Here is a 21,521-nt window from a genome sequence, read left to right as displayed (position 1 = left end):
TAATGTCTGCTGCAGAGCTAAGGATCTATAAATACAAAGATAATACTATTCTATTAATTCCTTAGAGTAATCATATTTTGCAGTAGATCCAGATCAGGAGTCCAGCATGCATAGAAATATAATCGTTTACCTCACGGTACCATATACTTGTCTTTAATATTTGATTCTTTGCATCCTGGAAGGCAAAAAGAAAATCCACACCAAATCTTAGAATGTCAATAAATCAAAGGCCAATTCAACAGTATGACAATTCAGAGGAAGAAAATCAAATCTCACCAAAGAATGCAGATTTTTAAAACATTACCTAGACTCTTCAATATCTGGGCAATCTCAGTCCCTATTAATTATGCACACCTGTCGCTATGAGATTTACTAAATTATCTCTGACAAAATGGCACTTTGACTGTACTTGACATCTTGAATGATTTGCTAATCTCTTTCCCACTTTAATTAGTTATTCCACCATTAATCAGACTAAAAAATGATAGGTGGTCTCAGACAATTCTGAGCTAAAAAGATGAGACTACGCTTTTATTTATAATCAAGATATTATTCATAATCTTTCAATGAGTATTATCTCAACTGTTATTGGCAGCCATTCTGTTAAGTAAGTTACCCTGTGTTTGGATTTCTCTGCTTATAAAACAGACTGAATGAGTTTATTATACATGAGGCATATTTTAAATGATATAATGGATGTGATTTCCCATGTCTGCAATGAGTCAGAGATTTTTTTAAAAGACCTCCCCAAACAGCAATTTAAAAACTCCTCCTTAGCAATTTTTTCATATTTGATCTAGTAAAGAACATTTTAAAACTGTGATGTTCTTAGGAATTAAAAGAAAAGGGATATCTCACACTATATATAAACATTAACTCAAAATGAATCATATACCCAAATGTAAGAACTAAAGCTATAAAACTTTTAGAAGAAAACATAGGAGTAAATCTCACACTCATTAGGATGGCTACTGTTTCTTAAAAAACAGAAAATAACAAATGTTGATGAAGATGTAGAGAAAATGGAACCCTTGTGCACTGTTGGTGGGAATGTAACATGGCGCAGGTGCTGTGGAAAACAGCATGGCATTTTCTTGAAAAATTAAAAATAGAATTACTATATGATCCAGCCATCCACTTCTGGGTATATACCGAAAAGAACTGGAAGCAGGGACTTGGACAAATAAGTGTACACCCATGTTCATGGCAGCATTACTCACAATAGCCAGAGGTGGAAGCAACCCAACATCCACTGACAAATGAATAAACACAATGTGGTATATACACAGATTGAAATATTATTCAACCTTAGGAAGGCAGTAGATCTGGACACATGCTACAACATGGATGAAACTTAAGGACATTATACTAAGCGAAATAAGCCAGTCATTAAAGGACAAATACTGCATGATTCCACTTACACGAGGTACCTAGAATAGTGAAATTCATACAGACAAAAAGTAAAATGACATCTTTCAGGGGCCAGGGGAAGAGAAAATTGGAAGTTATTGTTTAAAGAGTACAGAATTTCACTTTTGCAAGATGAAAGGAGTTCTAGAAAACAGATGGTGGGTGACGGTAGCATAAGAATGTGAATGTACTTAATGCCACCGAACTGTACACTTAAAAATAGTTAAGATGATAAATTTTATGTCATGTGTATTTTACCACAAGTAACATTAATAATAAAAAATGGTTCCATCAGAAGTAACACCTTAAAAAAAAAAATGGGTGAAGAACTTGAATATGTATTTCTCCTAAGGAGATATAAAAATGGCCAATAAGCACATGAGAAGATGCTTGACATCACTAGTTACCAGGGAAATGCGGATCAAAACCACATTGAGATACCACTGCATCCCCACTAGGACAGCTACAATAGAAAAGATGGAAAGTAACAAGTGTTGGCAAGGATGTAGAGGAACTGGAGCCCTCCAACCTTGTTGGTGGGATTATTAAGGGATGCAGCCACTTTGGAACACAGTCTAGTAGTTCCTCGAAACGTTAAACATACAGTTACCATATAGCACAGCAATTCCACTTCTAAGTATATAAACAAGAGAATTGAAAACGTAAGTCCACACAGAAAAAACCTGTATGGGAATGTTCATGGTAGCATTACTCATGATCGTCAAAAAGTGGAAATAACTCAACTGATGGATGGATAAACAAAATGTGCAATGTCCATATATGTCCATATAACCAAATATTATTCAGTAATAAAAAATGAAACACGAATGCACAGTAAAGCGGAGGCAGCAGGGGAAGTGGCGGTGGCTGTGCTACAGCAGGTGTGGACCGTGGAGCAGCGGCACAGGGACCAACTGCCCAGGACCGACATTACCAAGTTTCTGCAGGACCATGGTTCGCATTCATTTCTTGCAGAACACAAATTGTTAGGAAGCTTTAAAAATGTGGCTGAGACAGCTAACGAGGACCATTTGATTACAGCCTACCACCGTATTCTTTAAACTAAGCGTTTCGAGGGTACCGAAAGTGTAAGTAAAGTGTCTGAGCAAGGCCGGGCATGGTGGCTCACGCCTGTGATCCTAGCACTCTGGGAGGCCAAGGCGGGCGGATCGCTCAAGGTCAGGAGTTCGAGACCAGCCTGAGCAAGAGCAAGACCCTGTCTCTACTAAAAACAGAAAGAAATTAGCTGGACAACTAAAAATATATAGAAAAAATTAGCTGGGCATGGTGGCACATGCCTGTAGTCCCAGCTACCCAGGAGGCTGAGGCAGTAGGATTGCTTGAGCCCAGGAGTTTGATGTTGCTGTGGGCTAGGTTGATGCCACGGCACTCTAGCCCGGGCAACAGAGTGAGACTCTGATTCAAAAAAAAAAAAGTGTCTGAGCAAGTGAAAAATGTGAAGCTTAAGGAAGAGAAACCCAAAGAAACCAAGTCTGAAGAGACTCTGGATGCGGGTCCACCAAAATCTACAAAATCCGTTCTAAAAAAGGGAGATAAGACCAATTTCCCAAAAAGAGAGATATTGTTCACTGGCAGTGTACAGGGACACTACAGGATGGGACTGTTTTTGATATGATATTCAAAGAAGTTCAAAGAAGAAGAAAAATACCACGCCTGTAAGTTTTAGGGCTGGAGCAGGCAAAGTCGTCAGAGGGTGGGATGGATGATGCACCCTTGCTGATGAGTAAAGAGAAGAGGGTCGACTGGAGACTGATGCAGGGCGGGTTCATGGAAAGAAGGCGCAGACTGATGCCAAAATTCCACCAAATGCAAAACTCATCTGCGAAGTCGAATTACTGGATACTGATTGAAATAGCAGTGATTCGGATCTAAAGACATCAGCAATGATACAACTTGGCCTTGGAGGAACTTATGTTACTAATTAGAGCTTGTTACTATTATAAGGGAAGAGTCAGCTGGGAAATTCATGGAGTTAAAACTTGTTAGTTATCCCCAATTTTTGAGAAATATAATCCCTTATAAATCCCTGAAGTCAAATATTTTACTACAGCTGTGTAAAATATTGATCAAGGAGAGCATTTTCCTTTTACCTCATATTGTGAACCAAAAGGCTCAATAAAAATGTATCTACTGTCTTGAAAAAAAAAAACAGAAATACTCATACATGTGACATGTACGAACCTTGAAAACATGCTAAGTAAAAGAAGTCAGTCATGAGAGGCCATTTATTAAATGATTCCATTTATATAATATGTCTAGAACAAGCAAATCTATAGAAACAAAAAGTAGATCAGTGTTTGCCTGTGGCTGGTAGGCGTGGAATGTGGGGCGTGACTGTCGATGGGTATAGGATTTCTTTTTGAGGTGACGAAATATTCTGAAATTAGATAGTGAAGATGGTTGCACAACTCTGTGAATGTACGAAAAACCACAGAATTACATACTTTAAATGGGTGAATTTTGTGGTTAAATCGGATCTCAATAAGGCTGCGATTTTAAAAAATGTATTAATACAGAAAAGAGAAACCATTTTTGAAGACATGTCCAGGGAATGTGTAAGTAAGAAGGCTGATACATACTATTAAATAATTCTCCTTGAACTCATTTTTTTTTCATTCTTTTCCACGTATAATCTACCAGTAAAAACTATATCGTTAGAAAAGAATAAGATGGCAAATCCAACATGAAGAAATGTGGAATAAAATGTGTAAAACATTTCCCCTGTTGATTTAGATTTCAAAGCTAAAGAGTCATTTAGATAACCTTTGTGTTTCTGTAATATTTAGTGCAATACCAAATTTCAGTACCTAGTGTTTAGGAAATTGATGGCATAAAAGCAAATGACAGCTCTGTTTTCCTCCCTAGAAATGGGTATATTCATTGCCCAGTCCCAATTATCCAGCCACATTAAAAATATATATTCTGGGCTGGGCGCTGTGGCTCACGCCTGTAATCCTAGCTCTTGGGAGGCCGAGGCGGGCGGATTGCTCAAGGTCAGGAGTTCAAAACCAGCCTGAGCAAGAGCGAGACCCTGTCTCTACTATAAACAGAAAGAAATTAATTGGCCAACTGATATATATATATAAAAAATTAGCCGGGCATAGTGGCACATGCCTGTAGTCCCAGCTACTCGGGAGGCTGAGGCAGAAGGATCACTCGAGCCCAGGAGTTTGAGGTTGCTGTGAGCCAGGCTGACGCCACGGCACTCACTCTAGCCTGGACAACAAAGTGAGACTCTGTCTCAAAAAAAAATATATATATATATTCTGGCTGGGCACGGTGGTTCATGCCTGTAATTCTAGCACTTTGAGAGGCTGAGGAGGGAGAATTGCTTAAGGCCAGGAATTCAAGACCAGCTTGGGCAACATAGCAAGACTCTGTCTCTACAAAAATGAAAATTTTTCAAAAAATTAGTCAAAAGTGGTGGTGCACACCTGTAGTCCTAGATGCTCATGAGCAGAGGTGGGAGGATCACTTGAGCCCAGGAATTTCAGGGGTGTGAGGCTACAGTGAGCTATAATGACAACATAGCACTTGAGCCTGGATGACAGAGCAAGACCCTGTCTCTAATTATGTGTATATAGTGCACAGGGTCCAGACTACCTGCCACTCTGGAGAATTCAGGTTGGGCCAGGGCTACAGAGGCACCATTGATATATTCTAGTGGATGTTGCACCTGGAGTTGTGCAGTGCAAAGACTGTACAAGCGTGCACAGACTGTACAAGCATACACAGTGGTTTTGTACAGGGTGGCATCACTGGAAAGAGAAACAAAAATCTTTTTAAAGTTTTCCCTTTTTACAATCAGGAAAGCAAATTGCTACTGATAAACATTTCTAGGTACCTTGAGAAAGAAGGAGGGATTATGAGCAGATCTATAGTAACCCTGCTTTAGTGGCTCAACAAAGCCTGGTCTGAGGGAACTTGTTCTACAGATTTTTATGGACTTTAAATAGATGCTTGGGAAAGGCGGGTTTTAAAGTGGTATACAAAGTGAAAAGATTGAATTCACAATCATTTCCCCAAGGAACAGCTTGTAGGAGGACCAGAGGGGACTCCCAGCCAAGATTGGCTCAGCAGGGGTTCTGGCAGTTAGAAAAAAAGACCTCTATTGAGAGCTCAAGATTAGGTGACACCACTTCTTTGCAAATTTTACCAGCTGAGAGATCATGAAATAGATCATGTCTCACCCACTAAAGCACAAAAGGCTAGTTGCGATCAATGAGGTTTCCCCACAAATAGGGGAAAAAAAAACAAGTCCAACATGCAGTTTATATTACGGAGCAATATAGCAGTTAACTACACTTTCACAAGAAATTTACTTTTCCATCTATTAAATGTCCTTAACAGTTTCTTGGTCACTGTCCTACCAAGTGGTAGATGTATCTCACTGATTTGGTCATTGAGCTGGGAGAGGATATCTATGTTTTCACATTCATTTTCACTACCATTGTATCTCGTTGATTCTTATTAACTGCCATGTTGATGCCTGAGCTTGTTTTTCTCTTCTTGCCCACTACTTGGTCATGTTACATGAAACAATAACAAGAATTTTTTTCTAACATCTTATGGGGGTGGCTGGGAAGATGCGTCATTCAGCCCTAAAGAACACAATGTCAAAAAGTAGTTTGAGGCTAAAACGAAAATCTTTTTTTGTCAAAGGAAACAAGTTTCTCAATGCCAGCTGGTGAACATAATTGGTTCTCTGGTGGCATTATTCACAGCTTTTCCCTCTGTGTATCTCTCTCCCTTTTTTTTTTTCCTTTAGATACCTTCCATCTTGCTTGTTAAAAGCAAAGGATATTTCAGAGAATTGGAATTCATTAGTCTTCCTAACAGAGGGAGTCTATTTAGATCTAAATTGGTGGTTAGCAAATATACAGATAATTCTCCCACATTCTTATTTATCTTCCCCAGTTCCGGAGACTATAGAAACAGATGCCTCAACGTCTGGCTGGGAGGCTCTAGTCAATGGACTGGAATACAAAGGTATCTGGGATTCGGAATTGACAAAACTCAATAGAAACAAATTGAAACTCTTCACTGTTGAGTGGATTATCTCTATAATCAGATTTCCCTAAGGTACTCATAATACCCAGAAATTCTAAGACTGTAGTCTTTTATATAAACAAAACAGGAGGCAAAACATTATAATGGAAGTGAGGTGCTGGGCTGAAAGCTCTTCATTCCAAACAAAAGTTGCCAGCAGTTCAGCGGCTGGCAGATGCATCCAACAAGTTATCTATTCACATTGAAAGTGTCCTTGTCTGTGCAGAATCTGTGAGCGATTTTTTTATCAAGTCCTTCAAAACTGTCCCTGCCTCTCTGGAACTAATTTCAGGCTTGGCCCACCTACACATAATAGAGACATTTGTGACGCACACTCAGAAAAGCCAAGTCATTTATGAAGACAATCCTAGAATTGGTACTTAAATATTTTTAATTCATCCCTTCCTTTGACAAGTGTCAATCCAGTGTCTTGGAAGTTAAAATATACTGTGCTACAGGGAAATACATACAAATATGAGTAACAAAGCCCTTGTCTCCAGGAGCCTCTAAGTTAGGGTATATGACATTTTAACAAAGAACTATGTGCATTAAGAAATACACAGACTTAAGTGGATTTAAAGGAAGAAGATATCACTGTCATGTTGGGAAATTGAGGGACATTTCTTTCAGGGGCTGAGATTTGAAGGACTATAATATTTTGCAGATAGAGAATGAAGAGAAAGACGTTAGTGGAAGAAATAGTAGAATGAATGGCACACAGGCAGGAGACACATGGGGTCCAGGTTTGCTGTAGTAGGGAGTACATGGAGAAGATAAGGTAGGACAGTACACAGGGATAAAACTAGAGATTTATCTAGTTAGGTAAATTAGAATACAAGAATTTGCCTGATTTCTCCATATTCAATAATATGATATGTCTAACATATTTTGGTAACAAACGAGTACATTCTATTAATAAAACAGTGGGGGAAAAACACATCTTTAGAAAAATAATGGTGTTCTCCTTACCATAAGGAATCTGATTTTACTTTCTTTTGTCAGGGTAGGTAGAAAAGTTAGAGAAAAATTTTCAATTTGACACCTTTGTTCCAAGGGAAAACATTAATATAAAGACCTTACACCTTTTCTATTTATCTCCAAATAAGCCTGTAAAGGAAAGCCTGAGCAATCTTACTTTATCTTAATCAATATGAAGTCAGAAAGTAGAAGGATGAGGAGAGACCAAAAAGGCAGCCTTAATCCCTTACTCAAGGCTCATTATACCTCTGCCCTGGGGTTGCATGGTTCCTATTGCATGTCTATATGCAAATCATGCTTCTACCATTGGACAATGTCTAGTAAGCAGTACAATCATAACAACCCACTGACAGCTAAATGGCCAGGAGTAATATCTCTTTTAACCAGGTGAAGAAACAACCCCAGGAAATTAAGTCTCCAAATATTCTAGATCAATATCCAATTAGAAAAGAAACTTTCTATTAGAACTGTGTAAGATGAGGCCTTTTGGCGTGGGGGTATCTCCTGGCATTTAATTAAACAATATTGTCTAAGATCTTAGGGTTAGTTCTTTAATAGGTGGAAAAATAAAATTGCAATTTGTTGTCAAAAAGAGAGAATTTGGCTGGGCATGATGGCTCACACCTGCAATCCCAGCACTTTGGGAGGCTGACGTGTTAACACTAGCCTGGGCCAGAACTCATCTCCACAAAAAATGTAAATAATAAAAATAGCTGGGTATGATGGTGTATGCCTTTAGTGCCTTTAGGAGACTGAGGCAGGAGGATCACTCTAGCCCAGGAGTTCAAGGCTGTAGTGAGTTATGTTCATGCCACAGCATTCACTCCAACCTAGGTGACAGAGCAAGACCTGTCTCTAAAAACACTCAAATAAATAAATAAAATTTTTTTAAAGGTGGAAATTTTGGGTACCATTTAAATATTCACATTTACTAAGAAAAAATGGATTAGGGATTTATCTAAGTAGGGGGAAAATCACACCAAAGTAACCTGAATCAGTAAAAAAAACAAAAAAAACAAAAAAAAAAATTTAAACCCTATTCTCTAAGATTCAAATTTATTTTTTCATCAATTTCAATGGCTAATTCTCAGTCAAAAAAAATCAGAGATTTTATGATTCACTGCTAGCAGTGAGACAGAAACATAGAAAATCTCCTCTATTAAAGTAAATTAAAGAGGAGTCATTAAAGTATTTTAACAAACTACATTAAAATAACATTATATTGTGGGTATTTATGTATGTAAATGTCAAATTGCAGTTCAAAGTAGCACAAAGGATGGGGAAGTAGGTAAATGGAATTTTACTGTTGTAAATTTTGTGCATTTTATGTGAAATATAATGTTAATTCTAAGTATACTGGATAATAAGCTAATGATGAGTATGGAAATCTCTAAAGCAAAGTCTAAAAAATAATATGAAGATGGATAGTTTAAAAGCTAATAAGGAACTAAAATCAGATATTAAAAATATTTTTAAATGTTTTATTATTTTTAACATTTATTTAAAATTTTAAAATTGCCTAAAATAAGGCAGGATACAAGGAACAGAACAAAAAACAGATGGGACAACTAGAAAACAAATAACAAGATGGTATTGGCAAATGGACTAAACATTTCAATTAAAATGCATAGATTGTCAGACCAGTTTTAAAAAAGCAATAAGCTGGAATACTACTCAGCAATAAAGAGAAATGAACTATTGGTATGCACAACACCACAGATGAACATTAAGGTAATTATCCTAAAGGGAAAAATCCAATCTCGAAGGTTATATGTTATATAATTCCATTTACATAATATTCTTGAAATAATGTAAAGATTGAGAAGAGATTAGTGGTTGCTAAGGGCTAGGAATTAGTAGGGAGAAGAGAATGTGACTATAAAGGACTCTTGTGATGCTACTGCTATGTACTTTGATTGTGGTGGTGGTTACACAAAGCTACATACATAATAAGATTACATAGAACTGCACACACACATACACACAAATGAGTACAGATAAACTGGAGAAATCTGAATAAGCTCTGTAGATTGTAGCAATGTCAATTTTTCGATATCAAGACTGTACTGTATTTATGCAAGTTCTTAATAGTGGGAGAGGTTGGGTAAAGGGTGCATAGGATCTTCCTATACATTTCTTTGAAATTCCCTGTACATTTATAATTACTTCAAAATAAAAAGTCAAAACAAACAAAAAAGCAGGACCCAACTACATGTTGTCTGTGTGAATGACTTCAAATACAAATGACACAGATAGATTAACAATAAAAAAATGGCAAAGGAAATACCATGCAAAAAGAAAGCATAAGAAAAAGTTCAAAAAAAGGAATATTATTACAAATGAAGAGGGGCATTTCCTAATGATAAAAGGACCAGTTCATTAAGAAGATATACAGTCCTAAATGTGTACGCATCTATAATAATAGCTTCAAAAACCACATGAAGCAAGTTTGACAAAACCAACGAGAAATAGACAAACTACAATAATAATTGGGGATTTTAATATCCCTCTCTATAAAATTTATAGAACAGAACGAAAGAAATCAAAAAGGATATAAAAGCTTTTAACAACACAATCAACCATATTTATTGAATTGATATTTGTAGAGCAGCACACCATTCTATTCAACATTGCATTTTAAGTCCTAGCCAGTGCAGCGAGACAATAAAAGGAAACAAAGGTAGGCCAGTGTCATGACTCATGCCTATAATCCTAGCACTGTGGGAGGCCAGGGTGGGAGGATCACGTGAGGATCATAGGAGTTCGAGATCAGCCTGAGCAAGAACAACTGCCTGTGTCTACTAAAAATAGAAAAAATTAGCCAGGTGTGGTGGCAGGCACCTATAGTCCCAGCTACTCAAAGGCTGAGGCAGGAGGATCGCCTGGGCCCAGAAGTTTGAGGTTGCAGTGAGCTATGATGGCATGACTGCATTCTAGTTGGGGCAACAAAGCAAGACTCTGCCTCAAAAAAAAAAAAAAAAAAAAAAATGGTAAACAAAAGTATAAAGATTGGAAAGAAGTAAAACTGCTTTTATTCACAAACATGATCTTCTACATAGAAAATCTGGAAGAATGTACCCAAAAAGGTCTCTAAAACTAAATAGAGATGTCAATCACAAGATTCAACGCCAATATTTACAAATAAATTGTATTTTTGTATGCTAGCAACAAACAACTAGATTAGAATTTATAATAGCAACAAAAATGTGAAATACTTAAGGATTAATTTAACCAAATATATGTAAAACACTGAAACTACAAAACGTTAATAAAAAGAATTCAAGAACTAACCAAATAGAGAGACACCCTGTACTCATGGAGTGGATGACTCAATATTGTTAAGATGTCAGTTCTCCTAAAATTGACCTATAGACTCAATGCAGTATCAATCAAAATTCCAGAAGATTTTTGTAGAAACTCATGAGTCAGTTCTAAAGTTTATGTGGAAGTAAAAAGGATCTAGAAAATTCAAAAACAATTTTGAAAAAGAACAAAATTGGAAGACACACTGTCAAGACTTCTATAATGCTACAGTAATCAAGAGCACGTGGCAGTGGTATTAGGAGAAACATAGAGATTAGTTGGATAGAAAAAAGTCTAGAAATAAGCTCAAAGTATATGAAGAATTCTTGCAACTTAATAATAAAATAATAACTCGGCTTTGAAAATGAATACAAGATCTGAGCAGAAAGTTACCAAAGTTGGAAAATAAGCACATGAAAAGATGCTCAACATTAGTCTTTAGGGAATTAAAAGTTAAAAACCACATTGACATACTACTACAAACCTACTAGAATGGTTAAAATTTAAAAGACTGACAATCTCAAGGGCTGATAATTATGTGGAGGAACTGAAACCCTCATACATTGTGAGTGAAATGATGAAATCAAAATGATACAGCCACTTTGGAAAACAGTTGGACAGTTTCTTATAAAATTAAACATAGATTTAGCATACAACTCAGGAATACCACACCTAAGCATTTATCCAGGAGAAATGAAAACATATGCTAATGTGTGTAGCAGCTTTATTCATAATTTCCCCCAAAAGGAAACAACGCACATATAAATAGGTAAACACAGATAAACAAATTGTGTTTCATTTGTACAGTGGAATACTACTACTGAAAAATGCAATAATATGGATGAACCACAAAGGTACTACGCTAAGTGAAAGAATCCATACACGAAAGGTAAAATACAATAGGATTCCACTTATATGACATTCTGTATAAGCCAAAACTACACACAAAAAAAAAAGAAAAGAAAAAACAGACCAGTGGTTGCCAGGGAAGATAATGTCTTTAAAAGATGAATTTTGTTCTAGGTAATTTATACCTCAATTTTAAAATGCATCAAAATGTGCCGTATACAGATAAAGTAGTGTTTAGAGGGAAATATACAGCTTTGAATGCTTATATTAAAAAAGAGAAGCTTTTCCGTCTGGCGGCAGCCATCAGGTAAGCCAAGATGGGTGCATACAAGTATACCCAGGAGCTGTGGAGGAAGAAGCAGTCTGATGGAATGCGCTTTCTTCTGAGGGTCGCTGCTGGCAATACGGCAGCGCTCTGCGCTCCACAGGGCTCCCCGCCCCACCCGACCGGATAAAGCGCGCAGACTGGGATACAAGGCCAAGCAAGGTTATGTCATATATAGGATTCGTGTGCGCCGTGGTGGCCGCAAACACCCAGTTCCTAAGGGCGCAACTTATGGCAAGCCTGTCCATCGTGGTGTTAACCAGCTAAAGTTTGCTCGAAGCCTTCAGTCTGTTGCCGAGGAGCGAGCTGGACGCCACTGTGGGCCTCTAAGAGTCCTGAATTCTTACTGGGTTGGTGAAGATTCCACATACAAATGTTTTGAGGTTATCCTCATTGATCCATTCCATAAAGCTATCAGAAGAAATCCTGATACCCAGTGGATCACGAAACCGGTCCACAAGCACAGGGAGATGCGTGGGCTGACATCTGCAGGCCGCAAGAGCCGTGGCCTTGGAAAGGGCCATAAGTTCCACCACACTTTTGGTGGTTCTCGCCGTGCAGCTTGGAGAAGGCGCAATACTCTCCAGCTCCACCGTTACCGCTAATAAGTAATGTTTGTAAAATTCATACCTAATAAACAATTTAGGATGGTCAAAAAAAAAAAAAAAGAGAAAAAATTTTAAATAAGTTTCCCCTTTTAGAACTTAGATTGGGCTCAGTGGCTCACACCTGTAATCCCAGAGCTTTGGGAGGCCAAGGTGGGAGGATCACTGAGGTCAGGAGTTAGAGATCAGTTTGGGCAACAATTATTTTTTAAATTCTGATTTATTTATTTATTTCTCCCAGCATGGGCTTATTTATTTATTTATTATTTCAGAATATTACGAGGGTATAAACATTTTGGTTACATGAATTACTTTTGTACAGTTTGAGTAAAAGTGATAAGTGTGTCCATCACCCAGATAGTATGGATTGTACCTGTTAGGTGTAAATTTACCTGTCCCCTGCTCCATCTTCCCACCTGCTTGATTTCCATTGAATTTTACTACCATATGTACACATAAGTGTTGATCATTTAGTTCCAATTTAATAGTGAGTACGTGTGGTGTTTGTTTTTTCATTCTTGTGATACTTCACTTAGAAAGATTGTCTCAGGTTACATCCAGGTTGTTACAAAAGGTATTAGTTCGCCATTTTTTATGGCTGAGTAATACTCCATGGTATACGTATACCAAATTTTATTAATCCACCCATGTATTAATGGGCACTTGAGTTGTTTCCACATCTTTACCATTGTGATTTTGCTGCTAAAAACATTTGAGTGCAAGTGTCTTTTTTGTAAAATGTCCTTTTTTCCTTTGGGTGAATACCCAGTAGTGGGATTGCTGGATCAAATGGTAGGTCTACTTTTAGTTCTTTGAGATATCTCCATGCTTTCCATAGAAGTTGTACTAGTTTGCAGTCCCACTAACAGTGTATGAGTGTTCCTATCTCACCGCATCCACACCAGCATTTGTTGTTTTGGGACTTTTTGATAAAAGCCATTCTCGCTGGAGTTAAGTGATATCTCATTGTGGTTTTGATTTGCATTTCCCTGATGATTAGAGACATTGAGAATTTTTTCATATGTTTATTGGCCATTGTCTATCTTCTTTTGTAAAGGGCAACAAATTTTTAAAAATTAATCAGGCATAGTGGCACACACCTGTAGTCCCCACTACTTGGGAGGCTGAGGCAGGAGGATCACTTGAGCCCAGAAATTTGAGTCTGCAGTGAGCTATGATCATGCCACTGTGCACTCCAGCCTGGACAACACAGAGAGACTCTGTCTCAAAAGAATAAAGAGAGAGAGTTAGAGAGAGAAAGAGAGAAAAAGAAAGAAACAATTAGATAAAGAAGAATAAATTAACCCAAAGTCAGTAGAAGAAAAGAAATAAAGATAAGAGCAGATATCAGTGAGTTAGAAAATAAACAATAGAGAAAATTACAGAGACCAAATTTGGTTCTTTGAAAAAAATAAATAAAATTGATTAAACTATGACAAGATTGTTCAAGGGAAAATAAGAGAAAACACAAATTACTAATACGAGGCACAAAAGAAGCCATATCACTAGAGATCCTATGGACATTGAAAGAATAAAAAAGGGAAATTATGAATGACTTTAAGCCAATAAATTTGACAAATTGAATAAAAGCGACAAATTCCTTTAAAAAAATACACATTATCATAACTGACACAAGAAAAAAGTTGAAAATCTAAACATCTCTTTTAATAAAATTGAATTCATACTTGAAAATCTTCCCACAAAGAAAACTCCAGTCCCCTTTGATTTTACCAGTAAATTCTATCTGTTATTAAGAAAGGAAAAATACTCATATTATACAACTTCTTCAGAAAATTGAGGAGGGAACCATTCTCAACTAGTTTTATAAGGCCAACATAACCATGACACCAAAAACCAAACAAGAAAAGAAAACTTTCTGGGGTATAAGGTTATGTGTCAAAAACAAAATTTAAAAGAGATAAGAAATCTGTAGCCTAATGCCCCTCATTAACATAGATGTAATATATATTAATTAGAAAATAAAATCCATATGTGTATATATATGTATATATGTGTGTGTATATATACATACATATATATATATATATATATATGGATACTATATTAAGATCAAGTGTGGTTAATCCCAGATGTGCAGGGCTTATTTAACATTTGAAAATCAATCAATATAATTTACCACATTAAATAAAAGAGAAATATTATCTGATCTTCAAAATACATCTATAAAAAACATTTGGCGTAGTGCAATACACATTTGTGATTTCAAAAATTTTTTATCATGCAAGAAATAGCAGGAAACTTCCTCAACCTGTTAAAGAACACCTATTAAAAATCCATAATTAACATTATACTTAATGGTAAAGACTTTTTCCTAAGAATGGGAATAAGCAAGAATGTTTGCTGTCACCACTTCTATTCAACATTATAGTTGTAGTCTTAGACAATGCAATAAGGTAAGAAAAAAAGAATAAAGAGCATACAGATTACCAAGGAAGAAGTAAAACTATTAGCAGATGACACGATTGTACATGTGGAAAGTATTAATTTACAAAAATACTACTATAATTAATAAGTGAATTCAGCAAGGTCACAGGATACAAAGTTAACTTACAAAATCAAACATTTCTATATTGCAACACATAACTAGAAAATAGAACACTTTTAATAGTGTTTATAGTGGCATCAAAAATACTTCAAGATAAATTTAATGAAATATATGTAAAATTTCTACACTGAAAATTACAAAACACTACTGAAGTTCTAAATAAATGGAGAGATATATCATGTTCAAGAATTGGAAAACTCAATATTGTTAAGATGCCAACTCTCCTTTAAAATGATCTGTAGATACCAAACCATTCTCAACAAACTACCAGCAGGCTTTTTAAAAAATAGAAATTGACAAGTTGATTTCAAAATTGATGTGGAAATACAAAGGACCTTAAAAGAGAAAAAAAAATCTTTAACATAAAGAACAACTTTAGAGGACTTACACTACCTGGTTTCAAGAGAAACAGACTGACACTTACACAATCAATTTAATTTTTGACCAAACCTACCAAAGCGTTTCAATGGGGGAAAGAAAAGCCTTTTTCAAAAGATGTTTGGCCAGGCAGAGCAGCTCACACCTGTAATCCTAGCACTCTGGGAGGCCAAGGTGGAAGAATCACTTGAGGTCAGCAGTTAGAGACCCAGCCGGGGCTACATAGTGAGGCCCGTCTCTACCAAAAATAGAAAAATTAGCCAGGTATGGTAGTGCACATGCCTGTAGTCCCAGTTACTTGGGAGGCTGAGGCAGAAGGATCGCTTGAGTCCAGGAGTTTGAGGTTGCTGTGAGCTAGGCTGACGCCATGGCACTCTAGTCCGGGCAACAAAGTGAGACTCTGTCTCAAAAAAAAGAAAAGAAAAGAAAAAGAAAGATGGTGCTGAAATAACTCTTATCTAAATGTAAAAAATAAAACAAAAACAGACAAAAAATCTTAACATATCTCACACCATCACAACAATTAATTTTCAATAGATTACAGACTAAGGCTGGGTACAGTGGCTCATGCCTATAATCCCCACACTTTGGGAGGCTGGGGTGGGAAAATTGCTTGAAGCCGGGAGTTAAAGACCAGCCTGGGCTACATAGGGAGAACTCATTTCTAAAAAAATAAAAAATTTAGCCAGGCATGGTGTCATACACCTGTAGAGCCAGCTACTCAGGAGCCTAAGACAGGAGGAACACTTGAGCCCCAGAGTTTGAGGGTGCTGTGAGTTATGACTGTACCACTGCTCTCTAGCCTGGCAGACAGGGAGATCCTATCTCAAAAACAAAAAAAAAAAAAGTAGATCGATCATATACCTAAATCTAAGAGCTAATCATGATAAAGCTTATGGCAGAAGATATAAGAGAATAGCTTTGTGATATTGAGCACAAAGATTTTTTAGAAAGCGCCAGAAAGCACTAACTATAAATAAAGAATTGATAAAAATGAACCTTGTCTTAGTCTGTTCTCTGTTGCTAAAACTGAAGACCTGAGACTGTGTAATTTATAAAGAAAAGAAACTTAATTTTTATAGTTCTGGAGGCTGCAAAGTTCAAGGTCAAGGGACCACAACTGATGAAGGCCTTCTTACTGCATTATAAGGTGGCACAAGGCATCACAATGGTAAGAGGGCAAGAGCATGTCAGCACAGGTCTCTCTTCCTCTTGTTATTTTTTTTTCTTCCTCTTGTGATGAAGCCAACATCCTAATTACCTCCCAGGGGCCCCACTTCCAGATGCCATCAACATATGAATTGGGAGATGAAATTTGGGGGCCACACTGAAACGATAATGGACTTCATCACATTTTTAAATTGCTGTTCATGCTAAGACCCCTTGAGAAAGTGAGTAGGTAAAACACAGATAGGGAATAAGCATTTGCAGGTCATAGCTGACAAAGGATTTGTGCCCACAATATAGAAATAGCTCCTATAAACCTATAATAAAAAGACCAATGACCCAATAAAAAAAATGGGAAAAGGCTTAAACAGGCACCTCACAAAGAAAGATCTATAAGTAGCCAATAAACACATGAAAAAGAGCTCAAAATTATTAGCCATCAGGGAAATAGAAATTAAAACCACCATGAAGTACCATTACACCCTTATTAGAATGGCTAAAATTTAAAAAACTGGTAACACTAAATATTGGTGAGGGTATGAAGTCACAGGAACTCTAATATATTATTGGTGGGAATTTAAAATGTACCACCTTTACTCATTAGGTGTGAATTAAAAAAAAAAAAGGAAAAAGAAAATAAAAGGTACCACCACTGTGAAAATCAGTCTAGCAGTTTCTTAATAAGGGCACACCCACCTATGACCCAGTTATTCAACTCCTAGGTTTTACTTAAGACAAATGGAAACGTACACAAAAAGACTTGTACAAAAATGTTCGCAGCAGCTTTATTCATTATATCCTAAAACCGGAAATGACCCAAATGCCTATCAACAGGAGAGTGGATAAACAGATCATGGCATAGCCATAACTGAATACTACTTATCCGTGAAAAGGAACAAACTACCAATACACACGACAGCATAAGGGAACCTCAAAAGCATGCTGAGTGAAAAAGCCAGACACAGTAGATAGAGTACATGTAATAAAATTTCATTCATATGAGGTTCTGGAACTGGCAAAACTAATCACTGATGAAAGCAATCAGAAGGGCATTTGTCTCTGTGGGTGAAAGGGAGGGGATGGACTAGAGAAGGAATTAGGGACCTTTCTGAGGCAATGAAAATCCCTGGTATCTTGATAGAGATACGGATTTTATGGGTGCGTGTAATTGTCAAAACTCACCTGTCTCTACATGTAAGATCTGTGCATTTCAATACATGTATATTATACCTGAATCAGAAAAAAAGTTTTGAGAAGTACATTGAAAAACAATTACGAAAACTGCTTTAACAAAACAGGCACAGTAAAGTCTGTTTTTAAGAGAAATCAAAATAAATCTGGGACCTATCGATATTGGAGATAATTAGGAAAAAGGAGGAAGAGAGAAAGGCGGTAATTGTCAGGGCCCTCACTTTTTGCCGGCGTACTAAGAACTCTGCTAACTACAGGCATGTCCTCATTTCATTCTCATGACCTATCTTTCAGATACAGTAGGAAATGGATGCTTTCATAAACACACCCTCCCACCATGCTCACCAAACACTTTAGGTATAAAAGCCCCATTATAAAATCAAGATATCCAGGCTTTTTTTTTTTTATCTCTCTTTAAAATTTCAGACAATAAATAGTGGATCTCTGCTTAAATCTACATTATCACTAACAAATGTGAACCATAGGAAAAAATACCTATAACCATTTTTTGGGTTCAGCAACTTCTATGAAATATGTACTGTGATCTATGACAATTCTTTTTTTTTTTTTTTTTTTTGAGACACAGTCTCACTTTGTTGCCCAGGCTAGAGTGAGTGCCATGGCGTCAGCCTAGCTCAGAGCAACCTCAAACTCCTGGGCTCAAGCAATCCTGCTGCCTCAGCCTCCCGAGTAGCTGGGACTACAGGCATGTGCCACCATGCTCGGCTAATTTTTTCTATATATTTTTAGTTGGCCAATTCATTTCTTTCTATTTACAGTAGAGATGGGGTCTCGCTCTTGTTCAGGCTGGTTTCGAACTCCTGACCTCAAGCAATCCACCTGCCTCAGCCTCCCAGACTAGGATTGTATGACAATTCTTAAAACATCTTAATTCCATGCAACTCATATTTCTAGACAATTTGCCTCTCACAATGTACATCGGAGACTACAAAGCATAATTTGCCTAATAAATATGTTATCTCATGCTAACTGCTAAATCGAATCTAGCACAACTTCCCTGAGTCTCAAGAATATAACCTCTCCCAGGCTTCTGCATGAACTGCAGGTAGTTTTAAAATAAGGTAGCAACAGAGAAGGGGTGGGGCTAGATGACCGAATAGAAACCCCCCTTGATCAACCCTCTGCATAAATCCCAAATTCAACAACTATCCTACACATGCAAGCACTTTCAGAAGAACTAAAAATCAGATGAGCGATCTTACTATCTGGTTTTAACATTATTCAAGGAAAGAGGCATAGAAGAGGGCAGAAAAGACGATCTTGCATTGCCTGCGCCGCCTCACCCCCGCCCCCAGCAGTGCCCTGCCAGCACACCTTGCGAAGAGAAAACCTGTGTGCTCCAGAGAGGGAGAGTGAAGTGATGGTGGGACTTTGCATTGAAACTCAGGGCCATCCTGGCACAGGGGGACCCGGGACGGGGCAGAATTCTGCCGGTACCCACGGAAGAAGCATCTAGACCAGCCCAGCCAGAGGGAAACCCTCTGCCCTGACACCTGAGTTCTGGCTAGCCTCACCACCGGCTGACAAAAAGCAGCCTGAGAACTAGACTAAATCCATCCCAGGCAGTCAGGCCACCAAGGCTGCTGTCCTTGGGCAATTCTTGCAGCTGTGCTGGCTCAGAGCCATTGGACTTGAGGTGCATGTGACCCAGTGAGACACCAGCAGCGGTGGCCAAGCTCACCCCTCCCCCATCTACAGGCAGTACTGCTCAGGGGGTCTTCTTCCACTTGCAGAAAAGAACAGGAAGAGCTCAGAGGACTTTGTTTTGCAACTTGAGTAGCAGCTAAGCCACAGTAAAATAAAGTACCAAGCAGACTCTGAAACCCCTGAGTCTAGGCCTTCATTCCTGGATGGCATTTCTAGACCTACCCTGGGCCAGAAAAGAACATGCTGCCTTGAAGGGAAGGACCCAGTCCTGGCAGCATTCACCACCTGCTGACTAAAGAGCCCTTGGGCTTTGAGTAAACATCAGAGGTAGCCAGGCAGCAGTCACCACTTCAGCCCAGGAGTTTGAGGTTGCTGTGATCTAGGCTGATGCCAGCGCACTCTAGCCCAGGCAACAGAGTGAGACTCTGTCTCAGAAAAAAGAACTCATGGTAGGCCGGGCAAGGTGGCTCACGCCTGTAATCCTAGCACTCTGGGAGGCTGAGGCAGGCGGATTGCTCGAGGTCAGGAGTTCGAAACCAGCCTGAGCAAGAGTAAGACCCCATCTCTACTATAAATAGAAAGAAATTAATTGGCCAACTAATATATATAGAAAAAATTAGTCAGGCGTGGTGGTGCATGCCTGTAGTCCCAGCTACTCGGGAGGCTGAGGAAGCAGGATTGCTTGAGCCCAGGAGTTTGAGGTTGCTGTGAGCTAGGCTGATGCCACGACACTCACTCTAGCCTGGGCAACAAAGCGAGACTCTGTCTCAAAAAAAAAAAAAAAAAGAACTCATGGTAAAATTTACTCACTGAAATATTATATAGCCACACAAAAGAATAAAATCTTGCCATTTGCAACAACATGGATGGAGCTGGAGAACATTATGTTGAGTGAAATAAGCCAAGCATAGAAAGACAAATCTTGTATGTTCTCACTCATATGTGGAGCCAAATATTAAAAACAATTGATCTCATGGAGTCAGAGAGTAGAATTATGTTACCAGAGGCTGGGAAGGGTAGGGGAACAGGGGATAAAGGGGGTATGGTTAATGAGTACAAAAATAAAATTAGATAGTTAGATGTAATGAACAATATTGGATAGCACACCAAAGTGACTACACTCAACAATAAGTTAGGGTATTAAAAAAGTGAGGCAGCAAGAATAGGAAAGGGCAAGAATGGTTCTTACCACATCCAGTACAGCATGGACAAATAGGTCCAGGTAGACGGTGGTGGTCTCTGTCCAGTCATGAACTGGTCTCACTTCCTTGTGATATTTCTGTAATAGCTGCTTCGTGAGATGATGGAGAACAGAATTCCTGGGATGAGGTGCATCTATGGCTAGAATTCCTGGAAAAGAAAACTATCACTGTGAAGATGAATATAACAGGAACTGAACGTGTTAAGACTGCTTAGGATGCAGTGGCTCTTCGTGGAATATAGTTTTTGGCTCACCCCAGTCCGCATGAATTCACAGCCAGCTGGTAGGGTCTTGGCAAACACTTATTTTAAAGTAAGCTAATGGCCTAAGTGCCCGGTGCATTGTAAAGACAAATAAATCAACCCCATCTCCAAGGTTGCAAACCGCAGCCACGATTCTGTTTTATAACAATCATGCATCTTGGAGACAGAATCCTTTTTTTATTCCTGTATTACCCACTCTTGGCATAGAGAGGAAACCCACCTATACACTTAGCCAAAACTTAACTCCTGCTTTGGTTTTTCTTTGGATTATTCATTTGTAATTCAGCAATTAAACCTTACAGAACACCCAAGCAAAAACATGGACAAATCGGCGAACCCAAACATCTGTGCGGATTTCTAGATAACAGGATTACTGAGATTCCAATTCATACTTTGCTCCTCAAAAATCTCCTTTCTCACTTGTCTGTCTCTAAATAAAATGCACTTGTCAGAAAATGAGATCTTTGTTTGGGGGGAAATTCTCTCTGGTTCTGGGGAACAACCGTTTCTTGTGACCCAGGCATCTTGATGCGCAGAGGAGCCGTGA

At 38.0% G+C, this 21,521-nt stretch overlaps 1 protein-coding gene and 2 pseudogenes across 1 annotated transcript in view; 2 read left to right on the top strand and 1 right to left on the bottom strand.

Annotated features, from left to right (window-relative positions):
- The window catches only part of HTR3B (5-hydroxytryptamine receptor 3B), a 36,812-nt gene that overhangs the window by 11,631 nt on the left and 3,660 nt on the right, over positions 1–21,521 (bottom strand). The window contains exons 2-3 of the mRNA XM_012756365.2: positions 20,700–20,860; positions 131–175 (exon numbers count right to left, since the gene is read on the bottom strand). Of these exons, the coding sequence (XP_012611819.2) occupies positions 131–175; positions 20,700–20,860 (206 nt within the window). The remainder of the gene's footprint in view (positions 1–130; positions 176–20,699; positions 20,861–21,521) is intronic.
- Positions 2,238–3,518, top strand: LOC142870437 (peptidyl-prolyl cis-trans isomerase FKBP3 pseudogene; annotated as a pseudogene).
- On the top strand, positions 11,896–12,606 carry LOC105869878 (large ribosomal subunit protein eL15-like; annotated as a pseudogene).

The sequence above is a fragment of the Microcebus murinus genome, chromosome 4 (assembly GCF_040939455.1).
Source record: "Microcebus murinus isolate Inina chromosome 4, M.murinus_Inina_mat1.0, whole genome shotgun sequence".
Lineage (NCBI taxonomy): Eukaryota > Metazoa > Chordata > Mammalia > Primates > Cheirogaleidae > Microcebus > Microcebus murinus.
This window is presented reverse-complemented; position numbering and strand designations above follow the sequence as displayed.